The 19,106-nt window shown below is 40.1% G+C and overlaps 1 protein-coding gene and 1 long non-coding RNA gene across 4 annotated transcripts; one reads left to right on the plus strand and one right to left on the minus strand.

Moving 5' to 3' along the window:
- Positions 1-519: 519 nt before the first annotated feature.
- LOC125749313 (uncharacterized) lies at positions 520-10,330 on the minus strand. Of its 3 annotated transcripts, none has more exons than XM_049026434.1 (8): positions 5,467-5,708; positions 4,879-4,978; positions 4,008-4,307; positions 3,598-3,921; positions 2,965-3,036; positions 1,673-1,795; positions 1,485-1,548; positions 520-1,267 (listed from the first exon to the last, which is right to left on the minus strand). In XM_049026434.1, the coding sequence occupies exons 2-8, from the start codon at positions 4,919-4,921 to the stop codon at positions 1,264-1,266; spliced, it is 930 nt and encodes a 309-aa protein (XP_048882391.1). In that variant the 5' UTR covers positions 4,922-4,978; positions 5,467-5,708; the 3' UTR covers positions 520-1,263. The 3 variants fall into 3 exon arrangements, with proteins under 3 accessions (XP_048882391.1, XP_048882390.1, XP_048882392.1); XM_049026433.1 differs by having other exon boundaries at positions 1,478-1,548; XM_049026435.1 differs by lacking the exons at positions 4,008-4,307; positions 4,879-4,978; positions 5,467-5,708 and adding an exon at positions 10,306-10,330 and having other exon boundaries at positions 1,478-1,548.
- A 1,449-nt stretch (positions 10,331-11,779) lies between these two features.
- On the plus strand, positions 11,780-13,438 carry LOC125749254 (uncharacterized). Its single transcript, XR_007399817.1, has 2 exons — positions 11,780-12,236; positions 12,526-13,438. It is a non-coding gene; the product is annotated as an uncharacterized LOC125749254 (long non-coding RNA).
- The last annotated feature ends 5,668 nt before the right edge of the window (positions 13,439-19,106 follow it).

A 19,106-nucleotide genomic window follows, 5' to 3' on the forward strand; every position in this document is an offset into this window, starting at 1 on the left:
CGATCCCTCAGGAGCAATGTATTGATTCACTGTGCTGTATTTATGCATTACCCAATGACAGGCATCATATTTAATAGTCTTATAGATTATATAAATATCAGAACATCAGATGTGTAGAACTGTGATAAAGAAATTGCAATGATTTTGTTTTGTCATGCAAAAACAGTAAGACATCGGATGTGTCACCATCATCTTTTTAAGACAGAGGTGTTAATGAGGCTCTTATATTACAGTTAAAAGACATTTAGTCTATTGTTTGGTTTACATCATAGTATTATAATGACGGTGAGACCACTAAGGTTAACGCTTCGCTGCTTCACATCAACAGCAGTATAAATCTTATTATCGATACAGTGCTGCTTATTTTTCTGACAAATTTGCTCATGACACCAAATACATAGTTCAGTTATGGTTATGTTACATGAAAATGCCACTAACGGCTGTTTCCGGTCTAAAATAAATAAAGATTATTCTTTGATTCGTTCATGAAGGACAGTAAGAAAGATCCTGCACATCGTCTTAGCATTTAAATTAAATTATTTATTTGCTGGATTCCCTCCATATAGACTAAGTGCAAATGAGCAGCGCATTAAGTTGACATAAAATGCAGGTAATTAACACCAAAACACACCAGCATCTTCACTGCCGTGCAGCCTGCAGAATATACAACAGAAGCTCATGAGAGTCAACAGTGGTGATAAAAACAACAGCGGTGATAAAAACAACAGCTGCAATGTTTATGATACTTCACTGTCACCTCTGCTGATACCACTAAGTATGTGGTGACGTTAATAGCTCCAATGGGTGCACATTACTATGGCTGCACATCACAATGGCTGCACATCACAATGGCTGCACATTACAATGGTTGCACATTATTACCGTCTTTATCCAGCCCTAAGTATGGTCTTGCATTAAAGCGTAATAAAAGTTCATATTTTCCAAGTTTAAAAATAATTTGTACTTCACCACAAAGCAAACAATCTGTTTATGATGTTTATCGTTCAATCTGTTAACTTCCCCAGTTCATATCTCATCTTCATCTTGGTTTACATGGAACCCAGAGAAGATAAGAAATGGCAGGTCCTCGTATCTGACGACTTTGCGCCTTTACCGAAAGCCACTCTCAAACCTAATTTCCAGAAGTGCATGCTGGTGTGGTCTTGATTAAACTATAAACGCAAGTGTCCTGGCTTTCGATGACACAGTACTCTTCCGGTTTTGTTACGTTCAGCACAGAATAGACATGATATTCAGTTTCATTCATCTGTGAAAAAGAATAAGGCAGCAATGAAATTAAAACAGTAATAAAAAAGTATCAACAGCCTTAATAATAGTGATACAGCAGCAGCATGCAATAATTAGTAAATAGAGTTAATAATATTGTGTATCAGATTCTCAGGATTATAGTATCTGCACCATATGGAATTACACACTAGGAGAGGAGTCTCTAGTGAATAAGACTCTGCTAATATACCTCTGACCTGGAGCTTTCTGTGCTCCTGTGGCTCGGCTCTGGATGTAGTTGCTCATTAGGTGAGGTAATCTCTGCAAAATAAGAAAGACGGGCACCTGTTTTAAAGTGTTACAGGCCAGAAAAGGGAGACATGTATGCTATTTACATTCCCAGAGACCCCATCACTGTGTCACTGTGCAACATTTTGTGTCTCACCTGCAGATCTTCTACATCTACAGTGGAGAACCATGCAGAGAAGTAGCAGTGCAAGCAGAGAGGTGACCAAAGTGGCAGAAATAACCACCATTTTATGGCTGGAGTCTTTTTTATCTTGCGGCTCTGCAGAAAATGGAAGAGTTCTGAATAAATCATCTTTAAATATGTCTCTCTACACCGGATGATTCGAATGTGATCTCAGATATTCCTAATCCACATAGAATCCACATGCAGTTCCTAGAATGAATGTTTAGCATGCTAATGATTAGCATTTGAAAGTACAGTCATGTATCGGATAACAACGTTTGGGTATACGATGGACTGCATATACCACAGTGATCCCATACGATTACAATATAATGTAAGAATTCCTGTCGCCTACTGATGTCATAGAGCAACGCATCACTCAGCTGTTTGTGGTGATGCTGATGTAAATAACTTATACAAGTACAGACGTTCCTCTACTTACGAATGAGATACATTCCGGGCACCCGTGACGGCTGTTCGTAACTTGAAATGTTCATAAGTCGTTATTCAGCATCATTTAATGGTATCCACAAGTACAAAGAACTAGGATGCTGGGCGTACGCACACTACGCTGCTGCGCGGCGGGAGTAGCGGCCAGATGGTCATACTAGGTGGAAATGGCGCGCAGAAAAAAAAAATTATGTTGCGGACAGGAAACGGGAGCCCAATGAACACAATTTGGACTTACAGTCCTCTTCGTTTGTATGTCTGAAAGTTCGTAAGTAGAGGAGCGTCCGTATAGCACAAACAATTATGTACACTATATAATACTTGATAATGATGATAAATAACCATGTGACTGGTTTATGTATTTACTATACTTACTGTTTGTCATTATTTAGGCTATTCTGTACAGCCTAAGTTTGTAGAAGGTTATACCACCTAGGTCTAGATAAGTATGATTTTCGCACAACGGCGAAATCCCCTAACAACTCATTTCTCAGAATGAAGCCCCATCATTACACAATGCATGACTAGGTGTCTGACAGAGCTGTCATACTAAATACTAAAAACCGGAATCATTTTGAAGATCTGGTGTAATCTACACCAGTGTTTCCCAACCCAGTCCTCAGGGAACCCCAGACACTCCACGATTTTGCTCCCTCCCAGCTCCCAACCAATCAGTAACACTGAATACCTGGTACAGGTGCGCTGGGAGCTCAGAGGAAGCAAAAACGTGGACTGTCCGGGGTTCCCCGAGGACTGGGTTGGGAAATACTGATCTACACCCATCCACTGTGGATGCTGGTGAGATTTATCCTTACCATGGGCATCTTGGTTCCAAGATTCAGTAGTTTGGCCCAAACCCCCATGGTTCACATTTTCCACGAGGCTTCCTACCACGGGGAAGATCATGGACAGAAATTGAAGGCCATAGTCAGCAAACCGTTCACAAAACTCAAAATTAACCTTGGAATAAAGGTCGACCTTGGATCTGAAACTGATTTGACTTAACTGAGTCATGCCATGGGTTATATTAACATGCCTCATTCTACAAGTTTTCAGTTGATACGATCCCCAAGCACAAAGGATTAAAAAATAAGTACATAAGAATCTTCCCAGTTTAGGCTGATGTAGAGGAACAAAAGATGGCGCTCTCAGATGCATTTTAAAATCAGTTAATTAATAAGCAGAATTATGTTGTTATTATTATACATCTCTGTTAGATCGGTTAAAATTTCTCCTGGTGCAAAAAAAAAATAGTTATTGGAAAAACAAAGTGACTGCATTATCTAGAGAAGTAAAATGCCAGATATCTGCCAATTTTCGGATATGGAGGACAAAATACGCTACTTTTTTGACAAACTACTGATATTACAGGTCTTGGGCTGAATCATGGTCTATTATTCCCTTTAATTTAAGAATATTTCCCAGATTATGTAATAAGTTCTCCTTACCTGACCGAACGTACAAGTTAACGGTCAGCAGGCGGATCCAGTGACACGGACCTCTCTGTACCCAGCAGCTGTAGTTCCCAGCATCACTGCTGTCAACATCAGACAAATAAATAGATCCGTTTGACAGCATCTTGCCGTCTTTCGGTTTTTTCGCAGCAGACCGACCATGGAGGGTGAAAGTTATGACCGGTTTTCCAATTGATTCAGACGTCCACTTCACAGTGGATGGGCTGTCCATCTTATCTGTCTCTTCGGTTGGACAAGAATGAGTAAAAACACCGCCCGGCGCTGCGATCGCCTTCGTTTTGTTCACCAGATATGTCTCTACAGTGAGTAATTAAAGTTAAAAGCGTGAAATCCGATCAACATGTAGTGAGTTGACATTCGTTTCATCTCCGTATACCTCTTACCTTTTAACAATAACAGGGAAGCGTTTGTTACTTCGCACCGATCGTCTTTCTTGCACAGTTCACACGAGTAATTCCCCTCATACTCTCTTGTCATACCCTCAATAACAAGTGAATTGTCATGTGTAAGTCTAAATTGGCTTTGAAAGTCTGCGTTGTGTTTCTTCACTCCATCTGCACCGCTGGAGGTTAAAAGGAACTTCGCGCCCTTTGTATAATAACTCCATTTCACTTTTGGCAGTTTTCTTTCATTTCGACAAGGGATTTCAACTTTTTCCCCCGGCCGAGCGCATAACTGTTCAGCTGTGCAGGGCAAACAGAAAGAGAAACCTTAAATTACATTAAGAATGTTTAATAAAAACGGACAATTAAAAGTAGAAAGTTAAGCCTGCGACATCGAGTAGCCTAAATGCACATAAATGAAACATCTCAGTTGTATTTTATTTAGCATACTTGTTTCCTTTCCGGAAAACGTTATAAGTATATTATCAAGATGAATTTCTAACCCAAGTTACGATTATGTGATAACGTTTTGGTGCGTTAAATAATGAAATAAATGTCAATATTATGTTAATGTTCACGACAAATCACAATGTTTAGTGTTCTTTAATAATAGTGTATACATACCCGTAATTAGTGGTGTTGAAATATTAATAAACTCAAGAGAAATAAATCCAGCGCCCCAGTTTAACAATTCATTGATCCATTTTATTAATATGGGGACCGAAATTTGGTTCTTTTTCGCCAATATTTTGCACAAATCAGACCTGACATTTACATTACATTTATGGTATTTGGCAGACGTCCTCATAGCCAGAGAGACTTACGTAATTGCTTAGAAGTCTCATCAATGAATACATTTTGAGTTACTTACCGTTTATTGATAAAATCTGGATCCAGATCAGAAAGGGTAGCATATTGACAGCCGGAACATTGAACACATGAGAAGACTGTACTCGTCCGACAGAAATATGCTAAAAGAAAAGATCAATTCTCATTTTTTATTCATACAAGCGTCAGAGATTTCTTGTTAAAAAAGTCAAATATGTCACATACTCCACACGTAATTAAAATATTTTGAAAACAACATTGTTTTACACCAGCTAACACGCATTTCCAGTTATTCATTAGGCAATTTCAGTACTAAACATGGGCGCAGAGAGCGAAAATCATGACTTCCTGTCTTCTGCAAACATACATCTGTACTCGATAGAACAAATAAGTTGTATAAAATGAATACCTTTTCGTGTGTTTATATGTCGTTATTGTAATTTTTTAGTGGAATGTGATGCCGAACATCAAAGCAAACTCATCAGCTTACCATTGCATAGTCGTCAAGAAAAAAACGACATATACTACTGTGATCAAATAAAAAATCCATTAGAGATTATTCTAGTAGACGCTGACAAGATTTGTTTAATTAGCCTACTTATAAGCCTATTTAATGTCCATAAGGGCTTACCTGTTAATGTCATCCAACAATCTCAAACGGTTGCAAGTAACTGTTTCACACGCACCAGTTCTGCGCGGCTGTTAGTCACTGAAGCTTGCGAGATGCCCCGGAAACACAACTACGCCACCCATTGGCGAAGTTAGGTAAGGGCGACTTGGGCAGACGCGAAGGGCAGCGTAAAAAATCAGTCTGTGAGACTGTATCGGCTAATTTGCACGTATAGAATTTAACGGGGGTACGTACATTAATGCTGTTTGTGAGACGGAGTACCGGGCTGCGGTGGATTCCTTTGTTACGTGGTGCGAGCAGAATCATCTGCAGCTGAACGTGAGAACGACAAAGGAATTGATTGTAGACTTTAAGGAGGACCAGAAAACCAGTGGCCCCGGTTTCAATCCTGGGGGGTTGATGTGTACATAGTGGAGGACAACAAATACCTCGGAGTACGTGACAATAAACTGGACCGGGTTAAAAACACAACGTCACTGTACAAAAAGGGCCAGAGCCTCTATTTTCTGAGGAGGCCGAGGTACTTTAACATCTGTCTGACAATGTTCAGGATTTTCTATGAGTCTGTTGTGGCCAGTGCCAGACTCTACGCTGTTGCACGCTGGGGCAGCAGGCTGAGGGTAGCGAATACCAGCAGACTCAACAAACTGATTCGCGAGGCCGGTAACATTGTGGGAATGGAGCTGGACTCTCTGAAGATGCTGTCGGAGAGGTGGATGTTGTCCAAGCTAAGGACAATGCCGGACAATATCTCCCGCCCACTCCATGATGTGCTGGCCAGTCACAGGAGCACGTTCAGTGAGAGGCTAAGATTACCCAAAATGCACCACTGAACGGCACAGGAAATCATTCCTGCTTGTGGCTTATCTGTCTGTACAACATCTCCACATAAGCAGGAGTATCATATCACACTGTACTTCAAAGTATATACCTCAACTCAACCCCATGTATAGGTAATTTATGTTGCATATTAGAATATTGTTTGTGTATTGTTTATATGATATATTATTATATATAATATTGTTTGTGTATTGAGTTTCATTTGTAATTAGGCCCATTTGTATCTTTGGTTATTGTAATATTTGTCCATTCGTAATTCTGGTATTGTAAATTTGTATTATTTGTATTTAACTTGTTACTTATCTTCTTACTGTCTGGGAGCAATTGAACCCACATAATTTCCTCAGGGACCAATAAAGTATTCTGAATCTGATAGTATAGGCAAAAAGTGATTTTATCAGATAGTATAGGCAAAAAGTGATTGTCATAAAATTAAATTAAAATACGATTAGAAGACTGTCCCATGTTCTTCCCATATTACATTGCTGATCTGGCCGTACATTGTCACACTATAAATAAGACACTGAATGATTAGCGTTTACAGGGGGAGTTATAGTCAAAATTAAGTCATCAATCATCCATCTATCAACTGTTTATTGTGGTTACAGTCATGGTGGGGGGTCAGCTAAAGTCTATTCCAGACAGCATAGGCAAGACTAGGGCCCACCCTGGATAGGAGGCAAATGAATCACTAGCCACATATTTACCATGGAAACCTGTGCAACAAGGAGAGAATGTGCAAACTCCACACAAAGAGAGCAGAAGCAGGATACCCATGTGGAGGTTTGTACCAGCTGATGTACCCACTCAGCCAATGAGCTGCCCTGTCATCAAACCTTACAGATAAACCCACCAAGTGGCCTCCACCGTTCATTTGTGTTCTCAAAGATGTACATTTCTGGAAGAAATGTACTGATTCACTGCAATGTACAGGTGTTTTTATATTAGCTGATGACGAACATCATATTTAATGGTCTTATGGATTATGTAAATATCAGAACATCAGATGTGTGGAACTGTTCTAAAGAAACAGTCTTGCAATGTTTTAGTTTTGTCACGCAAAAAAAAAAAAACAAACGAACATTGAATGTTCCACCATCAGCTTTTTAAGACAGAGATGTTAAAAGATATCTAGTCTGCTGTTGGGCCTACAATATAGTATACAATGACTGTATTATACAATGACTATAGTATACAATGACAGTTACACCGCTGCTTGAGGTTAACGCGTTTGCTTCTTCACACCAACAGCAGTGTCAAGATCATTTTCAACACCACTTCTTTCTGGCAAACTTGATAACAAAAACCAAAGTTTATAGTATAAGCATCAAACACACAGTTCAGTTATGGGTATGTTGGATGAAAATGATACTAACTGCTATTTCTGGTTTAATAAGAAATGCGTTTAGTAGCTGTTTCGTTCAAGAAGGACAGCAAGAAAGAGTCTGCATATTATTTGGTGTACAATTTCCATACGAACTCTGCAAACGAGCAGAGAATTACGTTCACATAAAATGCAGGTAATTAACACAACACCCTTGCATCTAGTACTGTTGTTCAGCCTACAAAATGTACAATAAAAGCCCTTGAGAGTCAACAGTGGTGCTAAACACAACAAATGCAATGTTTTTTACATTTCACTGTTGCTCCTATTATTAATAGGTATGTGACAATTTTAATGATGCACATCCAATGGGTCCACATCCAATGGGTGCACATCCAACTCTAAGTATGGTTGTAGTATGAAAGGTTCAAGAAAGTTCTTAATACGGTTTATTACGGGGATACATGACTGGGATAAGTTGGTAAATAAGTACCACTTCTGTGGACTGTGAAATTTAATGAAAGCCCGTTATTGGACGACATAAGGGCCGAGTGACTTTGGCTTCCAAATCCTGTGCTGTCGTCTCAAATACAACAAGAAATCAAAGGAGTGACTTTTGGAAATTTGCTCTTCAATTCCTCAAGTAATAGGGCTGCCACATGCTTTTGGCCGTGAAGTGTGTCTCATGTTAATGAGATACACAAGGCTCTCCAGGTGAAGGAAGAAGATCCATCTTCTCAACACAATGGACTTTTCGTCTCAAGATGGACTTTTCATCCAGTAAGGAACGAGAGGACTTGTGTGGGATGATCTTGTCCCTTCGCCACGAACCCTGTTTCCCAGAAGCGGATTCTGGTGGGGTCTTCAGCAAACGATATATATGCAAATGCTCTTACTTTCATGAATACAGATCTGTTCAGGTTTTACTTCACATTCAGCTTCACTAACCTGTAGAATAACAGAAGGAAATAATAAAAAATGTACACAGTAATAACGTAAAAAGCATCATAAGTGGAAGTGAGACAGCAGCTGTAATGTAATAATTAGTCATATAGAGTCAAAAAAGCTGTGTATAATATATTACAGCATTATCTATGCCGTAAGCATGAAATCACATGCTGTCTGGGAGGTTACTGGTGAATAAGGCTGTTAATGTACCTCTAGTCTGGAACTTTCTGTGTTTCCACTCTTGATTGAAGTGCTTATTAGCTGAAATATCTGCAAAATGATAAAAAAAGGACAGAAACCTGTTTTAATGTCTCACAGGCCAGAAAAGGGAGACATGTCTGCTATTTACATTCCCAGAGACCCCATCACTGTGTCACTGTGCAACATTTTGTGTCTCACCTGCAGATCTTCTACATCTACAGTGGAGAACCATGCAGAGAAGTAACAGTGCAAGCAGAGAGGTGACCAAAGTGCCAGACATCACTCACATTTCACGGCTGGAGTCTTTTTTTTCTTGCCACCCTGCAGAAAATTGAAGAGTTTGAATAAATTGCCTACAACCTTGAGAGAAAACAGCTTTAAATATGTTTCTCTACACTAGATGATTCACACGTGACCTCAGATATTCCAATTCCACAGAGAGTTCATTGAATGAATGTTTAGCATGCCAGTCATTAGCATTTGAAAGTACATCAGTCGGACTGGGTTAGGCCAGAAGACCTGTCTTTAATAAAAGTGGGTTGGCTGGTCTTTCCCTTTCTGTGTACTGCAATCTGGAATCTGGGGCCTGCATCACAAAGCTGGATTTTTGGGTTTGCAACCAACTGATTGGATTAAAGGTAGTCTGGGCTAAATGTCAACAAACAAAGATAAAGTCATTTTAAACTGGGGTACCTTAAATCTGACTTACCAACAAATCTCATGTTATGATACAGGCCCCTACTATAATCTTGATCATCACAGTCTTTTGCCTTAACTATACTGTGGATGCTGGTGAGATTTATCCTTACCATGGGCATCTTGGTTCCAAGATTCAGTAGTTTGACCCAAACCCCCATGGTTCATATTTTCCACAAGGCTTCCTACCACGGGGAAGATCATGGACAGAAATTGAAGGCCATAGTCAGCAAACCGTTCACAAAACTCAAAATTAACCTTGGAATAAAGGTCGACCTTGGATCTGCAACTGATTTGACTTAACTGAGTCACGCCATGGGTCATATTAGCACGCCTCATTCTACAAGTTTTCAGTTGATATGATCCCCAAGCACAAAGGATTAAGAATATTTCCCAGATTATGTAATAAATTCTCCTTACCTGACCGAACGTACAAGTTAACAGTCAGCAGGCGGATCCAGTGACACGGACTTCTCTGTACCCAGCAGCTGTAGTTCCCAGCATCACTGCTGTCAACATCAGGCAAATAAATAGATCCGTTTGACAGCATCTTGCCGTCTTTCGGTTTTTTCGCAGCAGACCGACCATGGAGGGTAAAAGTTATGACCGGTTTTCCAATTGATTCAGACGTCCACTTCACAGTGGATGGGCTGTCCATCTTATCTGTCTCTTCGGTTGGACAGGAATGAGTAAAAACACCGCCCGGCGCTGCGATCGCCTTCGTTTTGTTCACCAGATATGTCTCTACAGTGAGTAATTAAAGTTAAAAGCGTGAAATCTGATCAACATGTAGTGAGTTGACATTCGTTTCATCTCCGTATACCTCTTACCTTTTAACAATAACAGGGAAGCGTTTGTTACTAAGCACCGATCGTCTTTCCTGCACAGTTCACACGAGTAATTCCCCTCATTCTCTCTTGTCATACCCTCAATAACAAGTGAATTGTCATGTGAAAGTCTGACTTGGCTTTGAAAGTTTGTGTCGCGTTTCTTCACTCCATCTGTACCGCTGGAGGTTAAAAAGAATTTTGCGTTGTTTCTATAATAACTCCATTTCACTTCTTTTTGTAGGTCTCTTTCATTTCGACAAGGGATTTCAACCTTTTCCCCCGGCCAGGCGCATAACTGTTCACCTGTGCAAGGCAAACAGAGAGAGAAACCTTAAATTACATTCAAAATATTTAACAAAAATGGTCAATGAAAATTCGATGGCGCATTAAATGACATATCAATCTAATTAATCTATGTGAACAATATCAGGAGAAACAATCCCCAAAGCCCAATTCAACAATTCATGGATGCATGTTGTCTTATAAAATATAGGTTTACTATTAGGTTAATATTAGAATGGGAATTGGAAGCCGCAGATATTTTGCACAAATATGAATTTACCGTTTATTGGTACAATCTGTCTCCAGATCAGAAAAGGTAGCAGTAAACATTCTGATGCCAGGACTACTTTAGGGCAGGGACGGATTACGGACCAGGCCAGCGGGGCCACTGCCCAGGGGCCCTTGGGGTGCAGGGGGCCCGTGGGGCCCCTAGCCCAAAACAATTTGCAATGCTTATCAACAATGTATTTTCGTTTGTCTATTTTAGAGGGCCTACATTCTTTGATCCTCTGCCTACAAGGGCCCCTGATCCTATAGGGAGGGCGTTTGGCTGCCAAGGGCTCTTGAATTGTGGTGGTTGTGGTGGTGGTGCTGCTGGTGGTGGGGAGGCTCACGAACGTTTTGCCCAGGGGCCCACACAACCCATAATCTGTCCCTGCTTTAGGGTCAAACAGAAATATGCAAAGCAAAGAATAAACAGTTAATAAACTTAATAAAACAGTTACATTATTTTTTTCTAACTGTACAAGCAGGCTTATCAGGCAGTTCTCCATCTATCAATAATTGAACAATATTGCCTGATATCCGGGCCTGACTGGGAGTGGAAATACGTTTGCGTTTGTCTCATTTTCTCATAGAATACACACATACAATTACCGAAACTGCCCAGATATGTACTTTCCTCAAAGTGGTAACAATTCAGTAGAATCGTGATCAGTTAATACGAATCGAAAGCCAAATGAAGTTCTGGAGGTAAGCCTCGCTAAATCCCCCCTACAGGCGCAATCGCGTCATTGCATTCGACTGCGCAGCATTTAAGGTGGACCGGAAAATCCGAATACAGAGCTGCGAATAAGGAGTCAACTTCAGCCTCGTATTTCACACCTACGGAAATGCATGCAAAAAACAACCAATCAACACGAGGTTACAGTACTTTATTCGCACATAGACTGCAATAGACAGTCTTTAATACACTTTACACACAGCGGTTCTTAAAGTACAGACTGGTTCCCGGATAGCTTCATTATGAAACGTATATTAAGATCCTGTGCTAAGCGAAACTCGCGAGGTGCCGGGAAAACGCAACTACGTCACCCAGTGAAGGACAGCATCTGCCTTCTGTCATTGTGCGTGATGAATGGCTTGCGAAGATTCTAAATGAGAAATACTGCAAAGAAAAACGCGTAAATGACGAGAAATTTAACAACAGACTGACTCCTTTCCCAAGTTCATCATTCTGCAATCAGAATAAGGTGATAAACAAACAAAATAATAATAATAATAATAGTAATTATTATTATTATTATTATTATTATTATTATTATTATTGTTATTATTATTGCTTTGTCACTGTCGTGAAGCACGCAGTGTTTCCCCGGGACTCGGCTCCCCCTGGCGGCAGGGACATTGAACTGTCTCATCTACGCAAGGTGAAGATTGCCGGATGCCTGTTGCCGGGCTGAGTCATACATTATCACTACAATATAACTTATTTTCAGTTAACTGTTTGTCTGATTTTAGTTTTTTAATGTAATTTTATTATTATATATTATTATCATTTTCTTTTAAATGTGATTTTAATGTATTTTATTTAAATGTGCTCTTTTGCCTTTGTAAAGAACTTTGAATAGTCTTGTGTTTGAATCGTGCTATACACATAAACCTGACTTGTTTGGCCTTCTCTTACCTGCATGCCTTTCCGCCCATTCATATGTATAGGTGCCCCCATTGTTGGATTACTATTTTATGGAGCTGAGGGCTGTCCTGGGGGAGGGGCTGGATGTCGCGGGACTGGAGCCTGAGTGGCGTGAGATGTTTGCCTTTGCCTGGAGAGACTTTCACCACTTTCTCCAGGGATGGATGATGGGCCATCACAAGGTCATCAAGTACAGCAAGTTTTGTTTTAGATACTAGTGCAGTGTGACCCTCTGTACTTGTAGCTGAGTAAAGACATTCAGATGTCCTCCACCCATCCAAATCATACAGTCTGGCAGATTGGTAACTCCTAAATGCCCAGTGTGTGATTAGCTCAGTGTGTGGATGGCCATGCCATTCTGGATGCCCCCCTACCTGGTACCCTGTATTTTTGGGATACATTCCAGGCTCCATCCCATGATCCTGTACTGGAAAAGCAGCAGAAAGACGAATGAATGGGCTCCGTGGAACAGAAAGTCAGTCATCAGAACCCCAACCCCAACCCTATCAAAGGTCAGTGGTAACATCACCTTGCATGCACCTGGACTGAAAAGAATGATGTCATCCTGCTACTCAAGATCCTGCAGGGAAATCATACAAAAGCTACAATGATTTATTTTAGCAAAGATGGTTTTGCTTGCCCTTCCATGACATGAGACTTTAGCTATTCTACAGACGTGATGAACTGGCTATCATTGTGAGGTATGACTACACTACGTGAAGTTCAAAAGGACACAATATGGTCCAGTGAGGCATTCAAAGCTATATATATATATATATTTGCAAACTGCAGCCTGGTTCTGTTTCTCATTAATGAAGGGCTTCTTCCTTGCTTTATGGGACTTCAGTCCTGCTTTTAGGAGCCTGATACGATTCATGACAAACTGTCAGATAAGTTGCTGGTCATCTCTGGCATTATAAAGTCACTTCTGCTCTTTACCTGGCTGGTTTCTGGTCATTTCCCAGTGTCTCCTGCTTCACCTTATTCTTCTATACTGCTGTCTTAGAAATTTTGAACCTGGATGCATCCTAGTGCTCAGCACAGCCGTCTGCCAGCAGCATCAGCATTAAACTAGAAATTAAAAATGTAGATCTGTTTAAACATATAGAGTGGTATCCTAATTTTTTACATGGCTGTATTCTTCAACAGTTTACTGAATCTTGTAACGTTAAGATGAAGATGGCATTAATAATAATGGAGATAGTCGGTGCTCGAATTCAAGAATTTACTATAATTAAAAGCTACTCTCTGTTATTAGTTTTTCAGCACCTACAAATAATTTACTGGTAACTTGATACATATTAAAGCAATTAGAAACGTTTTATTGCACATTTATAATTTACAGAAAGTTGTCCCTCCTCCTTATTCTCCAACAGAGATTAATATCTTATTACGACATAATCATTTTTACGAACTGATAAATAATCGAGCAATAATTTTATAAAGCATTAAGTCAAAACCCCAGACTAATTTCTAATTAATCTGAATCCCAACAATGCAGAGAGTATCCAAAGTGCAGATAGTATACTGCTTTGAAAAGGAAGGAACATCTTTAATTAAACAAAAAAACTCACAGATATTCTGATTTTTACATTCAATGATGAACAGTTGAAGTACTCGAATTTCTCATTCTCTTCAGGCAACCATGACATCGCATTGCATTATTACAATTTTAAATGCAGTCATTAATATTTAACAAATGTCTTCCAAAAGTGAAATACAGAAGTAACAGTTAAATACATTTGATTGACGATACAGTCTCTTCCAAGTTGCACCATTGCTCATGAAATGAGCTTATTTTTCCAAAAAGCAATAAAATTTCTGCAAGTTCCTTTGTTCGTCCTCGCATGATCAGAAATAACAATAATTCATTCCTTTTTTCCTGGTTAGTGTTTTAGTCTTTTCATGCATGGTGAAATATAATTTCCTTCGATGAATTGCGAGAACTCCGACTCAAGATCGTAATAAATGCATGGAAAATATATCGTAATCGGTCAAAATGCAGCGCTATATGTAATGACGTGGCATATACGGTTGCTTTACCGGTACTTCACCAGAACATGGAAAGAAAAATCAACATCATCACCCAATGGCCTTGTACGTTGCTTTGTTAGCATGGTTATCTCAACAATATGATCTATGATCTACGACTCAAAATATTACTCTAGCTTAGCACTAATTAAACATTAACAGTCATTAACAGCAGCACTGTTAATGACTGAACCCCTGCCCGCCCCCCCGCAAACACAGCCTACTCCATTCTTTCAGAAGCGCTTTTTCATGGTTAATTGATGGTAAGGTTTTCCACACAAAAATGAGTCGCATGTCTAATCATGGATATAGCTGTCACCTTAATGCCAGCAAGATACAACTATGTATTGAAAACATTAATGTTGCTTATAATGAAGTTTATACAGTTTAGGTAATCCCTTTCATGGGTGTGTTTCCATATCTGCAAAATTATTTTTGGAATAAGATAAATAACAGGACAGGATTTTTAATCGCTCTCCGGACCTGAGATATGCATATTTGCAGGATTACTTGGCAGCTAAAGTAAAGTCATTTTAGAGATATAATGTTTGCGCACACCTGTGTTTGTGTAAATTAAGGGCAAACTGTTGTGGAGATGCTCACACTGATGGTGTCAGAGGTTTCAAGCAAAGGTTGAAAGAGAAACCATGACATCCCACTTGCGGTTACATTTACTGAGCCCACGTGTCTGGTTTTGCTGATATTTCTGCTGTGCTACTCAGTGTTTCTTTTGCTGTCTTGTTGCTCACCAGCTACCAGTTTCCATCATGTACAGAAGAATACGTAACCTAGTTTTGTTCAGTTCAGTTTGACATTTACAAAGTGGTACAACACCCTCTCTGAGGGTCACATTTTCCACTCCATATCACACTTAAAGATACAGCCCTGAGGCCCTTTAATTAAACTGACTAATTTTACTAAATGTTATAAATCAAGTCACCGGTTTTACTTGTGAACAGAATCAAGATCAGGAATATACAGTACATCGGCCACACTACATCTCCAGACATGAAATGAGAAATTTCATGAAAAAAAAGTCAGATAAACAGTTTTCAACATTGTCTGCTTTATACTCTTGTTAAGAAATTTATTGTAAAGTGTGTCAAAATTTCCTCTGCCAGAAGAAGATACCCCTCATTGGGGAAAGGCGACATCAGCAGACATTGCAACCTTGAAATGTTGCATGAAAGAGATGAATGTATCAGCTAGCTGATTAATGCAAACACTCCACAACATGTGAACATGATGCCACCCAGACTGCTTAATATGAACTGGCAGTTCTTTGTGACATTGTGGAAAGACAGCCGGTTAAAATACCCATATTTTGGATAATCTCTTTGGATAATTATGCATTCTGACCAGCAGGATTTTCAGGAGGAGAAGCGTCTGCATTGCTATAAAGATAATCCATCAGTGTAGGACTGAACACTATACTTAATAAACATATAATAAATGAAAAGCTCACATTTATATTGACAATTAAAATTACATTTATACATTTGGCAGATACCTTTGTCCAAAGCAAAAGATTTCTTCTCATACTGGAACAGATCGCCCACCCGCCAAACCCCCCAGCCATTTCTGCAGTATGCAAGGTATTACATCAGCTGGACGACAGAGACTTGGATATGCTCAGTTACTATGTCAGATGCAGCATCACCAATGCAGCCTACCAGCAGGCTGCCAGACGGCATTCCCTCAGGGCCAACACCAAGCAGGCAACCCAACCAGATTCTCATGAGGGGTGTTGAGTGAACCCACAACTGCCACTGCAATAGATCAACAGGGATTTAGCAGGGGACAGTGGGGGGCTTTGGGCAAAGAGCTTCAACACAGATGTGGCAGTGTGGTTGGAGCAGACTTAGACTGTAATTCAGGTGTGAATGACTATGGAGATGAAGAAGCTGATCACCTCAATGCTGTTGGCAGAGAGGGCACTAATCTACCGTGAGGAGGATGGCAGTGGAATCTTTGTGAGCACAGCTGTGTCTGAGCGGCTGGAGTGGTGCTGAACAGGGCAGCACTGGAGCAGACAGGGAAATCAGGCCAAGCTCATGGCACAAAAAACCATAATGAGAGAAAAGCCAGCTGCAAACAGAACAAAAGCAAAGCCCCTCTTAAAGGAGGTGAAGACACCTGTACTGGAACAGGGGCTGAAATGCCAATGGGTGGTGGCATCCCAGTTTATAGACCTGTTCACGGCTTCCAGACACTGGTCCAGATGTGGCATTTCAAAGCTTTGCAGTTTGCAAAGTGTAGCCATTAAAGCAAACAGTCAGAGGCTAGCTTATTGCAAACCCAAGGTGGGTAGCTATTTCTGAGATGCGAAAACCACCGGTACGGGGACTGGTACCCACAATCTCCACAATCTCACCGTATTTAGAATCACTTAGATAATGGGTGGTAATCACTCTCATACAGAGTCAAACAGTAAGTGAAACTAGTGACTACATGTATCCAGTATTCAGTTGCTGCCATGTGATTCGCTTTCTGCAAAAGCAGCCTGTTTTACACGTGTACCTAAAACATTGGCCACAGTGACATAAATGGCATAAGCACTTGTTTTAACAGTCATCAAGATTGCAAACTTACAAAAAGTATGAGGTTTTTTATCATTGTTACACTCATAGTGGCTAGAAATGGTGTTTTTCTTCTTTCCAAAATATATGTGTAAATAGTTTACTTCAGGCCAATTAGGGGGCGCTGCTACAGAATCCAGGCCCCATCAAAGCATATCCCAGAATCCAGGCCCCCAACCCAGACCAATCCAATTATGTTCCAAAATTTTCACCCCCGTCCCTCAGGAGCCCTTGGAATCGCCCAACCCCCCCCCCCCCGCCTAAAATGGACCGAGTTCCATTTTAATGTAAATGTACACGGTACGAATTTCTCATTTACGCACAAAACAGCAGTTCTTATTTTTTACCACAAGATGGTATGCTTTTCAAGTTTTCCCAAATTCGCATCGAATTCAAAAATTAAACCACAATTAACACCACAAAAATGTTTTTCCTTTTAAATTACGTAAGGAATCAGTGTAAAATTGTAAAATTTCTTATATATATATATATATATATATATATATATATATATATATATATATATATATATATATATGTATATATATATATATTTATACATGTATATATATAGAAATAAAATCTGGTTGACTGATGGAGTCTTTGTGTATCGTGACAGTTGTGTACTTATTAGACCTATTTAACCCCTAGGTGAACGCATAATTTAAATTCTTATGATCTGACTTAAGATCAGAGTTTTACATGCAAATAAAACTTGGACGAAAATATTCCGAGGCCAGTTCCATCAGAACCATCAATGATACTATTTTTTTTTCAACATTATTGTTCTTAATGACTCGTAATACACGTAATACACAAGTTACAGTTTAATTCGAAAAATTTGTGAAATGCTTAAATGGCCAGTTATGTTATGTTACCAAGAACATATGCATATTAAGTAAATACAGATAGTTCAATTACAAAGTACGTAAAAACAACATTTCCCAGGATGCCGTGCACGCTAGCAGGAAGTGTGTTTCAAATTGTTGTTCCCTTAGAAGCAGTTCGTCATGGTAGGTCTTTGGAACATTCAATAATACACAAGAAAATTGTAAATAAATTTCAGAATTTTAACTTTAATTAATATAGAAATGCGGCCGAAGGAACAGTTTCCCTCAAGTCAGCAGTTGAAAAGAGATTCAGATGAAAGAGATTCAAAGGGTCAACGTTAATATTTAACCGGCAAGTAGCTACGGTCACCGTAGGTTAAGAAGGACTTCTGTCGTTTTCTGTGATACTAATACTCTTTTAAATGTTATTGTGATAAATATGAGTCATATTATTATTTGGGGTCGCCATTTTGATAACTTATAATTCTGCCTTGAAAATCAGTGAAAATTTATTTTCAGATTAGTGTTAAATGTGAGTAGTTTGCATGGACTGAACACGCATGATCAGAAAATGAAACCAGAATATCAGGACCTAATTTTGCAAGCTACGGGGGCGGAGGCGTTACGTGTCGGCAGAAAAATCCAGACGCTATGGAGCGGCTACGGGCAGATTGTCAGGGTTCACTTGCAAGGTGCCGACCGGCCCTCCGTTGTCGTGAAGCACGTAGTGTTTCCCCACGACTCGGCTCCCCCTGGCGGCTCGGACACCGAACTGTCTCATCTACGCAAGGTGAAGTCCTATCAAGTGGAGACTCACTGGTACCGCCATTACTCCACTGGAGAAGATTGCCGGATACCTTCCTGCTTTGCGGCCCGTTCATACGGAGATGAGCTCCTGATTGTCCTGGAAGACTTGGACGTGGCTGGGTTTGACCAAAGGCGGTCTAGGGTCAACGACGCTGAAGCAAGGTTGTGCCTGCATTGGCTTGCTCACTTCCACGCTCGCTTTATAGGCACGGACCCAAAGGGACTGTGGCCCACTGGCACCTACTGGCACCTGGAAACCCGTCCAGATGAGCTGGAAGCCATGGCTGATGAAGAGCTGAAGGCTGCCGCTGGGAAGATCGACAAAGTCCTAGCCGAGTGCCAGTTCAAGACGATCGT

Source organism: Brienomyrus brachyistius, chromosome 9, assembly GCF_023856365.1.
Source record: "Brienomyrus brachyistius isolate T26 chromosome 9, BBRACH_0.4, whole genome shotgun sequence".
In the NCBI taxonomy this organism is placed as follows: domain Eukaryota; kingdom Metazoa; phylum Chordata; class Actinopteri; order Osteoglossiformes; family Mormyridae; genus Brienomyrus; species Brienomyrus brachyistius.

Excerpts from the sequence above, each read along its gene's own strand:
- LOC125749313 (XM_049026433.1), bottom strand. The coding sequence starts at position 4,921 with ATGCTACCCTTTCTGATCTGGATCCAGATTTTATCAATAAACG. Across the intron at positions 4,308-4,878 it reads CCAGATTTTATCAATAAACG|CTGAACAGTTATGCGCTCGG; the intron begins GTAAGTAACTCA and ends TGCCCTGCACAG. Across the intron at positions 1,268-1,477 it reads CAGAAAGCTCCAGGTCAGAG|ATGAATGAAACTGAATATCA; the intron begins GTATATTAGCAG and ends TCTTTTTCACAG.